This window comes from Cyrtonyx montezumae, unplaced genomic scaffold, assembly GCF_038088225.1.
Source record: "Cyrtonyx montezumae isolate F1298 unplaced genomic scaffold, pur_monq_1.0 scaffold_17, whole genome shotgun sequence".
Classification (NCBI taxonomy): Eukaryota; Metazoa; Chordata; class Aves; order Galliformes; family Odontophoridae; genus Cyrtonyx; species Cyrtonyx montezumae.
The window spans coordinates 2,003,273-2,015,449 of record NW_027071903.1 but is presented as its reverse complement, the minus strand read 5'-3'; the positions used below and the strand labels follow the sequence as shown (position 1 = coordinate 2,015,449).

At 38.4% G+C, this 12,177-nt stretch overlaps 1 protein-coding gene across 1 annotated transcript in view; it reads left to right on the top strand.

The window, feature by feature from the left end:
* CDYL2 (chromodomain Y like 2) overlaps positions 1 to 12,149 on the top strand; it is a 52,092-nt gene extending 39,943 nt beyond the window's left edge. The window contains exons 4-7 of the mRNA XM_065733125.1: positions 3,865 to 4,037; positions 8,566 to 8,776; positions 9,505 to 9,648; positions 11,375 to 12,149. Of these exons, the coding sequence (XP_065589197.1) occupies positions 3,865 to 4,037; positions 8,566 to 8,776; positions 9,505 to 9,648; positions 11,375 to 11,533 (687 nt within the window). The 3' untranslated portion in view covers positions 11,534 to 12,149. The remainder of the gene's footprint in view (positions 1 to 3,864; positions 4,038 to 8,565; positions 8,777 to 9,504; positions 9,649 to 11,374) is intronic.
* The last annotated feature ends 28 nt before the right edge of the window (positions 12,150 to 12,177 follow it).

The following is a 12,177-nucleotide window of genomic DNA, read 5'->3' as shown; positions in this document are numbered from 1 at the left end:
TCAAGATACTTTGTGTAATGAAGGTGCTAAGTTCCCAGCTTCCTCATTTCCCCAGATGTAAGCAATATGGAATGGAAAGGGCACCAAACACCTTTTAAAACTTCCTCTGTCCTGCAAAAGGCACTGAAATAAGCTTTGGGGAGTTTAATGATATCTTTAAGCATCATGTTTATTTTGCAGTACAAGGTCCTATTAAAGAACTAATCAACTTGTTTTCTTGACGGGATTAGAAAAAACAAGCAACTTTTAAGGAAGTGATAATTTTATTGTATACTTGGGTTCCAATAAAACAGTAAGTGAAGCGTTAGGGCTGGTCTGAGTTCAGAACTTGATAGATTTTGGCCCATATTGTTTTCTAAACGCCTCTTCAGAAACCTTACTAAAATAAATGCAAATAAAAATACTGCCCCCATAACTGAAAATCACCTAAAAGACCATTTAAAAAAAGCTAATTAAAAGTAGCTTTAGAATAATTTATGATTCATATTAAGAACTATTCATGTATTGATGTAATGTAAAGAAGAATCTTTTGAATAATATAAATAATTATAATTATTTTACCCTGATCATAAATATAAATAATGTAATTATTAATAATCATGTTTATATTAATGACTTTAATACTTGAGAATACCACTGTGTAGCCCTGCAAATAGTATTTTCAGATCCTGTCTGTTACTTAAAGTAAAAGTAAATGAGACAAATGCTGTAATTATACCAAAAAGAAGGAAGGTTTAAGAACCATGGCAAAAAGCATATGAGATCTGATAAATGTGACCAAAGCCACACAGTGCCTCTGTATGTGTAAACTGAATTCCTTACTGCATTATGTGGAAATTCATACTTAAACAGACAGCGGGTTCTGAACCAAAATTATATATTGAATAATGCAGTTCAGTACACAGTTCTGTAACCCCAAAAAACAACTATCTATTTTGTCTTATTTTATTGTTAATAGCTTTGCTATAATCATATAAATACCTGTAGGGAAATATCCATGCATACACTACTGAATAGCAATGCTGAAGGCATTTGGAGCCACAGTAGACAGCAGGGTGGATGTAAATAGGCTGAGTGACAACATAACCAAGTGAACTTTGGACCGCACAGGCAAAGGAACAAGGGAGTTGCTATATTTCTGTGAGCTTCTGAATACCTTTTAATAAAGAAGTTAACAAGTTTACAGACATTTGCCAAAAAAACCCACCCTTTTGGAGATCTAAAACACTGCTACATTCGGTTTTGGTTTTTTTTCTGTTTTCTCAAGCTTTTTTCTTTTGCTAGAAACTAGTAGAGCAGTGGAAATAAATTTCCATTCCTGCTCAACAACATTACCCAGGATAACATCTAAACTTTCCCATTTTTCACTATATCCCAGAAATCAGTTCCTAATAACAGACCACTAATATAATTCTCCAAAACACTGAAAAAAACAGCTATAGCAGAATATTGGTTCTTCCTACAAGTTGTATAACCTCTGCTCCTAATGTTGACAGGTGAACTTTTAGATGGCTTTTGCCATCCAAATCAATGAGGAGTAAGATCAAAAAGAGACAGGTTTGCCATGGTAATGATGTGCTTGAAGGATAGCCGTAATAACATCAAAGAGATGCTACATAAGCAAATGTCACTGGGAGAAGGGGAACAGAAGAGAAACGTGCTGAATGGAGTCCCATTTCATGGCATCATATTTAAAGCAAAACTCCTAATTGTATATGAAAATGTTTGACTGTTATTCTCTGATATTATTTATACATCTTCCCTAAGAAAGAGCAGATTTTGAGGACATTTAAAGAGGGTAATCTTGCATTCACATGAAACTAGAAAAACATGCGTGTTGTTTTTTTTTTATATCTAACATTTACCACCTTCTGAAGTTTCTTTTTCAATTTTGGACAGAAGTTTTTTGTTGTTACTTTTTTTTCCCCTTCATTTGCCCTTTACAAACTGTGTAGTTTTGCCTGTATTTCTATCACGTGAGGGCTCAGCTAGCCTCTGAGATTCTGTGAATAAGCAGTGCTCGTAACACTGCTGCTGGCATTTTTGTACCTGCACAAGAATTTCAAATGCACTTCCAAATCCACGCATTGAATTGTTTCAGTTCCCTGTGCTGTCACATACTTGATACAGAAGTTCTGAAGTACATCTATAAACCAAAGCAAGCAGAAGTCCACCACCAGCTCTCCCACATGCCAGACTCAGCAGCCAGTAACAGCTAGAGGGTTTTATGCAGACAGATAGAAAACAGCCAGGCAGAATTGCTCTCCATGGTTTGACCACAGAAACTCAAACTTGTTCTCAGAAGCCACAGGAGTCCCTGAAGAAGCTTACCTAGTTATAGAATTGTAAAATCATGGAGTCATTAAGGTTGGAAAAGACCATTAACATCACCTAGTCCAACCAGCAGCCCACCTGCCCACTGCCCACATCCCTCAGAGCCACATCCCCACATACAGTGAATAGCACCAGGGACGATGACTCCCCTGCATCCCCGTGCAGTCTGTGCCACTCATCACTGCTCTTTCTGAGAATAAATGTTTCCTAATATCCAACCTGAGCTTCTGGAGCAGCTTCAGGCCATTCCTTCTCATTCTATTGTAGTTACCTGAGAGAAGAAGCCAATCCCCACATCGCTATGTGGTAGAGAGGATCAGGAGTGTCTCCCCTGAACTTCCTCTTCTGGATTTAGGGACATATTTTGAAGAAAGCACTTCAGAAATCTAAGAGCTTTTTGGCAACAGAAATCAGTGAACAGAAATAAACACAAGCAAACAGCCTTATTTTTCTCTCTCATATAGAAACCATATTTGGTCCCCCAGCCACATTTTGCTGTCTTTTACCAAAATTTACCCTGAGCAGAACTTTCAGCACAAATGAGAAAAGACTGACTCAGCTGGGCTCTGTGTAAAGGAAGTACTTTAACACATGAGTACGGGTAAGGACAGGAAGCATCACCAGGTGAAACGATGGCCCTACTCGAGTGTTAAGAGCAAATCACTGAAGAGGGGATGCTCAGGTTGCTTAAATTGATTACAGCTTCCAAACTGTACTGCACTGTGACAAGAAGTTACCCACCAGACCTTTATGAAATAATATTTCCTTTTAAAAATCATTAGGAAAACAGTTGTACTCAGATGAAGGGCTATTTCCTTATCATACCAGCAGCTCAATTCTGTACAGAGTTTGATTAGTTTGATTTATGATGCGATTAATAGCTCGATCCAGCTCTAAATCAGAGTGTAAAAATGTCTCTCTCCCTAGAGTCTCTTTTGCTTTAACGTTTGTAGACTGTAACAGTATCATTGACCACACAAAAATGAATAATATATTTGTCACGTCAATGTATACGATGTCCTCTTGTCCTACCTTGCTCTGATTCATGCCATAAAAAACAAAGCAGGTGAAAAACTAAAAGTATGGGGTTTTACAGATCTTATTTACCTAACTATTGGTTGAGGTTTATAGACTGTTGTTGTGGTAATCATGTTACAGTGATGTTCACTGAATATAAACTATTGAAATGAAATTATGAAAACAAAAAAGTGGTATTTGAAATGATGAAATTGCAATCAAATACCATAAGTTAGCTAGAATTTCCCATAGGACAAGCAGAGAATAGCCAAATTCAAAAATCTCTTTGAATTAGTAAGCATCTACAAAGGACTTCCAAAGATAAAATATTTTGTAAACTCTTAGTGTTATCATTCTATTAAAATTATACAAATATATACATATATATATAATTGATGTAAGCATTACTAGTGCCCAAAATTTAATCTCTCAAAATCAGTAAGGTTTGTAAAACTAGGGAAATGGTATTGCAACGGCATGCATGTCGAATTGTTTACTTTTCTTTATCCACAGATCATGAAGGAAGTTCGGAGAGCATTGTGCAATGCATCAGCTGATGACAGTAAACTCTTACTTCTCAGCGCAGTGGGAAGTGTATTCTGTAGTGGCCTAGATTACTCATATTTAATTGGCAGGTTATCCAATGACAGAAGAAAGGAAAGCACTAGGATTGCAGAAGCTATAAGGTGACCCAAGCTTACCTATGATCTCTAAATTATGAAATGCAGTGTGTGATTATAAAGATATTTATCGGGTCCAAAAATGTTGTTTATTTAAGTGTTGATTGCATTCTAATTATAGTCCTGCAAATTTGTTTAGTGAAAACCTTGGACCTTTCCTTATTACAAAAGAAAGCACATTTATTCCAGTGCTAACTATCTATAGGGATTTATTTTATTCCACTTCTCTGTATTTAATACTTGAAATTAATCCTCCAAATTCAAATACAACTTTGTTGTTGTTTTTCCAAATTCACTATTGTTTCATTTTGTTAAGTGGTTCCTGAAAGGCAGATATTTTACTTGTTTATTGTTCATCATTTTAATGAATTTCAGTACAAATGGGAATCCATGGCTTAGTGACATTCTGTTGAAACAACAGTCTTCCACTGTATTTCAGAACCTTATTAGAAGGGTCTCCATTCTTTTTCTTAAATTACTTAATATATATGCAAATGTAGTTTTATTTTCATAACTAAAATGTGACTTATATACATATCACATTACCTCAATAGAAATTCAGAGTGTGTGACATGCAGTCTACAAATCAATCTGCACAATACATCACCAACTATTTACATTATCCACAAGGTGTACTGTATACATTTTTGGCAGATCCTCCAGAATAAATCAACATTACTCCACTGAAATCAATGGCATTCCACCGGTCTATACCAGCCGAGGGGTTGGTGCTTCTGTTTTTCACTCCCTGGAAATACTGTTATTCTGAGAGCTTTATGATTTTAAGCACCAGATTCTATCAGTTCTATGAAGGAATTCTGAAGAGCTTGTTTTACAACGGCCCTGTATTTTGGACGTATAACAGAAGATTAAGTACATTTGTTACATGACATGTGTTAACTGCCAACTGTCTTGGTTACAACCAATGCAGATCGGTTTGGATTCTCCATTTAATGCTTCTGAAATTCACACAGTAGCAAAAAGTTTGAAAGAATTAAAACGTACTTCTTAAAATATAAGAAATCACGCCCTGCTTTTAAGACTCTAGCTATGCCTGAATATCACTCAGTGATAAGAAAAATCTCTTTGAAGGGATTTTCTTAAATGTGAGGGATTTTTGAAAATGCAGAAGCAAAAGAGGAAGAAAAAAAAAGCAACGTGAGGGAAGAAAATTGCTCTTCTTGTTTGATAACACAGACACACACTCCCTGAAAATATACACATTTAATATTATTTATGTAAATATTATGTAGATAGGTATTGTTATATACCTATACACTTATCTGCACACATTTGATATACGGGCATACTACCAGTTCTACATTTTAATGACTATAATCCAAACTACAAGACTTTTTTTCCACCCTTGGGCTCACCAAATGCTCTGGAACTATTTGTACAATGCTCTTCTCATCAAGAATGGCAGCTTCAGGCCCACTGGAAACAGGTTTTTATTGTACCTCTGGAAACAATGCACTGCTTTTTCCATTCAGCACTCTCTGTGCTTTCTATGAACAAAGGACTGAACTCATGGAAAATATACCATAATCAGAGGATAAAAATGTACACTTTGCTTTCTCAGTGGTTAGGATGTCCTCAAACACATTAATGCATCTCCGGCTCCACTGCTCTATGTTGAATTAGACCAGTACACTTCTAGCAAAATCAAGTTAAAATCTTCATTACCACGTGTTTCCACTTGCTAAACTACAGATCTCACGTACCGATCACAGGTTAAAACTAAAGTTTAAATACCCACTAGATCTCATCTCACGAGTGATTTATTTGGGCCCTGTCCTCATCCTCCACCTTTGAGCTTTCAGCTCATGATGTCAGGACTGCAGCTTCTCTGTGTAATGCACCAGCCAGGCACTGCACACCTGCACTAGGGGCAAGACAGACCGACAGATGGACTGCACTGCAGCATGCATGTGTGGCCAGGGAGCCCTGCACCCACAAGACTTGCAGGAAGGCATTTCCAGCAGCAGCCTCCCTTGTTGCACCACCAGTCAAGCATCACTGTGTGACCTGATACATAAAATTCTGCGTGCAGTCAGAAGAAAAGGAAGAGTGACTTTACTTGCCCAACTTCTTTACAGCCTTTGATGTTCCTGTAAGTTCTAAGTGCAGCACTGCAACCACACCAGTGTATCCCAGAGCATGCTTGATGGTTTGCTTTCCAGATCTTCTCTAGAAAAAGCAGAAACCTTCTGTACATGATACTTATTCCTGCCTTCAAACCTACCTTCTGCTGTCAAACAAGAATTACAACTTTAGTTCTTTTCAAAGACTGCCTTGAATTGAAAGAAGGATCTTCCAGCCCTGCAACAACATGTATGAATGTGTGCTTTGGAGATGTGGGAACACGGCACGTTCTGGGGACAGAAAATTCACTGAAGCATGCAGCATACTAAACAGGGAGCACAGATAAGTGGAGTATTGGACACTGCAGATCAAATTCAGGCATTTGTTCCCCCTGCCAATATTTTAGCCTTCCACCCCATGCCCTCCCATTGTGCCGTACTGTTTCTCAGCCTCCCCTTGTATGACAATGGCTCAATGTCTTCTCAATGTTCTGTTACATTTTCTTCCTGTGTCCTGCCCTTCCTTCCTTGCTCACTTATGTGAAGATTTCACATTTCTTCATTCTTTTCCCTTCATGAATGCATTCTGCTTTGTTTCTCCTACCCATCAACTACCATTTCCTCTCCACTCTACTAACTGCTCTTCCATATTCACTTTCAAGTCTGTCTTATCCCACATGCTTCCTGCTTTTCTTGCACAAGCTTTCTTCTGCTTCCATCTGGTCCTGAGATCGACTGCCCTTACTTATCCACACTGTTTCTTATTTTTGCCTACCATCACATCCCTTTTTCCCAGTTGTACTCAGTCCTATTTGCAAAGTTTACTACGAAGGTTCGCAAAATTCTGGAATTAATCAGGTGCAGTGGCTGTTACCCAAGCACAAACAAGCCTGTAAACAAGAAATGATGAGACAAAGGAACAGCATTGTTTCTGCAAACAAAAATGGACCGCAACTCTCCTTCACTCTGCCATCCTCGTGAATTGTTTTGAACACATAAATACAGTGTTCCTTATTTCACTTCATTTGTCTTGCTTCTGATCTTCTGTTTTACTCCCATTCCTTTCTGTTTTCTCATAGTCAAAAATCAACTCCTTGCTAGACAGCCTGGAAAACTGAACTTGTTCTCTGAACACCACAGTACTGAGTGACTTCAGACTCATTGTTTCCATTTAAAATACAGCCAATGTCCTTGCACTTCAGTCTGACAAAATACTTATCTTCAGCATGTTTTTTACTGTTTGCTAAATCAGCACTCTAACCTGCAGGCACACCTCCTGTTCTCAGATGTACAAGTCTAGGTCTTCATGACCTCAGTGAGAGATTTGCTACTCATTGAAAGGCACATTTGACAAAATGAAATCATGTTCTTTCCTAAAATCAGTCAGTGCACTATGGATCTAATAAATACCCAGGGCTGGAACAGAATCACCTCTCTTGTTTTGAACATCATTTATATATGTCTCTTTTCTGAAGTATTTGAGCATCTGATTTGCCTTCATAAACCTGCTGTACACTGAGCTGCTGGAGTCCATATTTTGCCCACAGTTATACTCATGCTTTTTCCTAAGTAGTGTGTGGGCTATTCCATTCAACAGATGTCTTCACACAGTTCTTGGAAGGTGACTTATTTAAAATATCTCCTCAGTGAACTGAATTTAATGTGTTCCAGTTCATTCACCCAGTTGAATCAAATCACATCTACTTCCCCATAACTTCCCATTGCTCCATGCTTTCCGTTGGAGGCAGGCAAAGGGTAGCTATTTGTTACATCTTTGCCTAAGTCATTTGCAACAAAAAACCCAACAGATCACCAGCCTAATTCTTATCCTGCCCAAACATCTCTATTTCTCTCTGATTCCCCTTTGTGGATCTTGTTCTTCTTGCTGGTATGCCACGAGCAGTCGCTGTCTCCCAGCCCACTGATGGGACTTGCAGAAACCTTTCACATAAGACCTTAAGAGAACTTTTTGAAAGCATAAGTACCCAACAATACACCCATGAGCCTCCCGTCTTTCACACTATATTTTGTACATCCAGTTAGCCAAACCAGATCATCAGAATCCACACTAGCCATTCTGGAACCATCTGAGAAGCACCATGTGTACCAACAAGTGAGTTACTGGACCACAAGTAAAACTAAACCTAACCAAACCATTCTGCAAAAAGTATAATAATCGGTGCATTCCAATTATTCAGTTCACATACAACACATGCAAAATTTTTTAATATCCTAGGAACTATTAAAGATTAAATAATTAAATAGGAGAGAAAAATTGTATGTGTAAAATAGAAAATATCTTTCAATTCTCACCTCATAAAACTGGGCCATGGCATTTATTGAGTTCACCTGTGGTTCTGATTTGTTTTCGGATTAAATACTTTTAAGCTTGGGATTTTTTCTAAGGGTTGCTTCTGTATTCAAGGTCTTTCTTTTATTTTTTATTTTAGGGATTTTGTAAAAGCTTTTATTCAATTTAAGAAGCCAATTGTGGTTGCTATCAACGGCCCTGCTCTTGGGTTAGGAGCTTCAATTTTACCACTATGTGATATCGTTTGGGCAAGTGAGAAGGCATGGTTTCAGACACCATATGCAACAATCCGACTCACTCCAGCTGGCTGTTCATCATACACATTCCCACAAATTCTGGGTGTTGCACTGGTAAGGTTTTCCACTTCAAATTGCTGAAGAACCTTTGTTAAATTCATGCTCTTCTTTCTCTCTTTAAAATGTAAACCACAAAACTACTGTTTCTCTAAACTGTCATAAATGGAAACGTAATCCACTGAAAGTTGATCTAATTCCTACCAATCTCTCATTTCTCTGAATTCAGTAAATTCCACCTGCTATATTCAGGATAGACTTACAGAGGTTGGAAAAGCAAAGATTTTCAAGATCATGGTAGAAAAGGGAAGAAATGCTTTAGCAGAATGATGCTGTAGAGTTCTTGTCTGTGTTGTATTTTGTGTTAAGACTGTGCAGTAACACAGCTAGATGCTGTTCTCTACTTTTCTAAAGGTAATCCACAGTAATCCCAGTCAAGTTGCTTGGTTTTTACCAGGATAACAAAGCAGAATTTGCTCCACAATGTATTTCATACTCTTGGCACACTAACACTGCATTATTGACAGTTGCTCTTGTAAAATCAGCAATACAGACTCATCACGCATGCCAGCACATTTCTCTCAAGTGAAACCCATGCTGTGCTCTGGCCACCTGCACAATCCTTAAATAGCTACCAAAACTCCTTTTTAAGTATTTTGCAATATGGAAAGATACAGTAGACCATTTGTAAATTTAATTTTGAAAATAGCAGGCAAGTATGGAGAAAAAAAAGATCAGGAGAATTATGACCTATTATGATCTCAAGTAATCTTTTGGTTTCACAGGCAAATGAGATGTTGTTCTGTGGAAGAAAGCTGACAGCACAAGAAGCCTGCAGTAGAGGACTGGTGTCACAAGTATTTTGGCCGACAACATTTAGCCAAGAAGTGATGCTCCGAGTGAAGGAAATGGCATCCTGCAGTGCAGTGGTAAGGGATCACACTGCTTTGTGACTGAATGGCACTTTGCAGAGGTCAGGTGTGCTCCTGAGGCTCATCACATGAGAAAATAGGTCCTCAGCTTGCACAGCCTTGCCTTCAAAACAGGGCTAGCAACAGAAAACCTGGATAGGTAACAGCAAACTCCTGGAGTTTCCCATTTTCCAGAGCAAGGAGGGTTGTTTCACTTTCCCATCTCCACATTCAGTCAATGAGTGGAACCATTCTGCCACAGATTTTGAAAAGGAATTTCAGCAAAGGTTTCTTTAATGAAGGCAGAACAGTCTGAAGCTGTGCACTTATACTAGGAAATCTCTGCAGTGCCAGTAAGAAAATAAATTTGCCTTTTGCGTTGTCCTGGCCTACTGTTTCAGCTGACTCTGCCTTCTTTTCTGCACCTGCATAGCTCCTGATTCTGCAAAATGTCCTATCTACAGTGCACCAGGAGGGCAGCATGGTGCCAGCTAACAACTACTGTGAAGGAGATTCAGACACAGAGGGGTTTGACCTCAGTCTGGTCACAGAGTATCATGACAAGGTGATACAGGCTGCAGCAAAATTATACTAACTCAAGTGCAGATTGCTAGTGTCTTTTTGTACTTCCTGTGCCTTAAACTGTTTCAATATCCCTCTGCTCCATATAAATGATATAAACATATGAAAGAGAAGGTAGAGACAAGGGAGATTTTTAATTAAATGAAACGTAGATTAGATCTCACCAAAGACATTCAGAATGAAACTCTGGAAATGCAGCATAAGCTTATTTGATCAAGCAGCTGTAACATGCATTATGAGTTGAGAAAACCTCTAGGCCTTACTGTGAAATCTTCCTTCCTTCACCATTACCAACTGCCAATGAAATCCACTCCTGAGTCCTGCTGGAATGGCTGGAGTGAACCTGCAGACAAGCATGAGAGTTAAAACGGTCAAAGAATTGTCAAAGAACTGTCAAACTATTCTCTGAGAACCCCAATGCAAATCAGGCTGAAGTAAAAAAAAAAATAGTGAACGTGATGAGCTCATCCGAACTCGCTGTGGATACTTGTTCACAGAGAAAATATGTGCAGGCCCCACTATTTGCAATTAGTGCCATTTACATGAATTATAGAAATACTACTTCACATGACTCCTTACATTATGCTAAGCAAATTTACCTCCAGAACACAGTCAGGGAGTGCTTTTTCACTTAACACCCTTCTGTTATTAAGTATTTTACTTGTATAAGCACTGAAGAAAGCAATCTTTAAAGTATGTGCAGTAGAGGCCCATTTCTATTCATTTCTCTTCTGATAATGAAATTCCACATGTGGACCAGCTGCTTAAGTTGGACATCCATGTTTGGTTTTCCAGCCTCCATAACCTTAAAGATTGTTTTACAGAAAATGTCTTAATTTCATGGGGTCCCATTTCCAAAGGAAAGTATTCCACTCCTTCTAGTATCACTTCATGGCAGACCTTCAATAAACTAAGGTACTTCAGAATCCCTCGCTAAAAACGTTGGTATTAATGCATAAACCTCAGAAGTCTTTAATTCTTAGAGACACTATTTGCAAGTGGAGGTAGGGCTGGAAATCAGCTCTGATTTCTGTGCCCAAATGAGTTACTATTATTGTTTAGATTGTACAATGGTGTCCGTAGTAAAAAATGCTGTTTACACCATTATCCGAAATGCCTTCGTCAGATTCGTCGTAAATACTGAGTGATGTTTTGGCTTTAGGTATTGGAAGAATCCAAATGCCTCATGAGGAGCTTCCTGAAATCCGGACTTGAAGATGTGAATGAGAAAGAGTGTCAGATGTTAAAACAGCTGTGGAGTTCTTCCAAAGGACTGGATTCATTATTCAGCTACTTGCAAGACAAGATTTATGAAGTCTGATGGCCGAACTTAAGCAGCAAGCGCTCCAGTTGTGAACAGAGTCAAACATTACCTGTGTTTGAAAGCAGAGGCAATGCGTCATTGAGGAGTTTGTGACAGTGTATCCTACTGCATATGGTTGTGTCGATTTCCTTGTGAGCTACACGCTGCTTGTAGCTGGTTTGATTTCGTGTCACCGAGACGTAGGCAGGCTTCTTCAGTGCACATATTCCCTACAGAGGGCTGCATCTTTCACATGCTCATCCAGACAAAAACGTACATTCCATGTGCTGAGAAGCACCACTGAGGCCCAGTAAGGCACCACCATCTGTAAGGATTTATTTTGTCTGTCCTTAACTTATTCTTGCCCTTGCAACACGTGTGACACAGAGGGCTCAATCTAAGAACCGGGTCAGCGCAATATTTCGTAGACCCCAACACCATACTTTTGAAATATTTTATTGTTATTTTTTTTTCTAACAGTGTAATGGAAAAATCTGGTAATTTATATGTATAATATGTAAAGTTAGTTTTACCAAAACTACTAGGATTTTTTTCTTTGTTGAATTTATTTAACTTATTTATTTTGTGTTCATATTCAGCTGTTTATTGATCACAGATCTTATTTTCATACTTCCCTTGACTGAATTAATGGCATCACATGG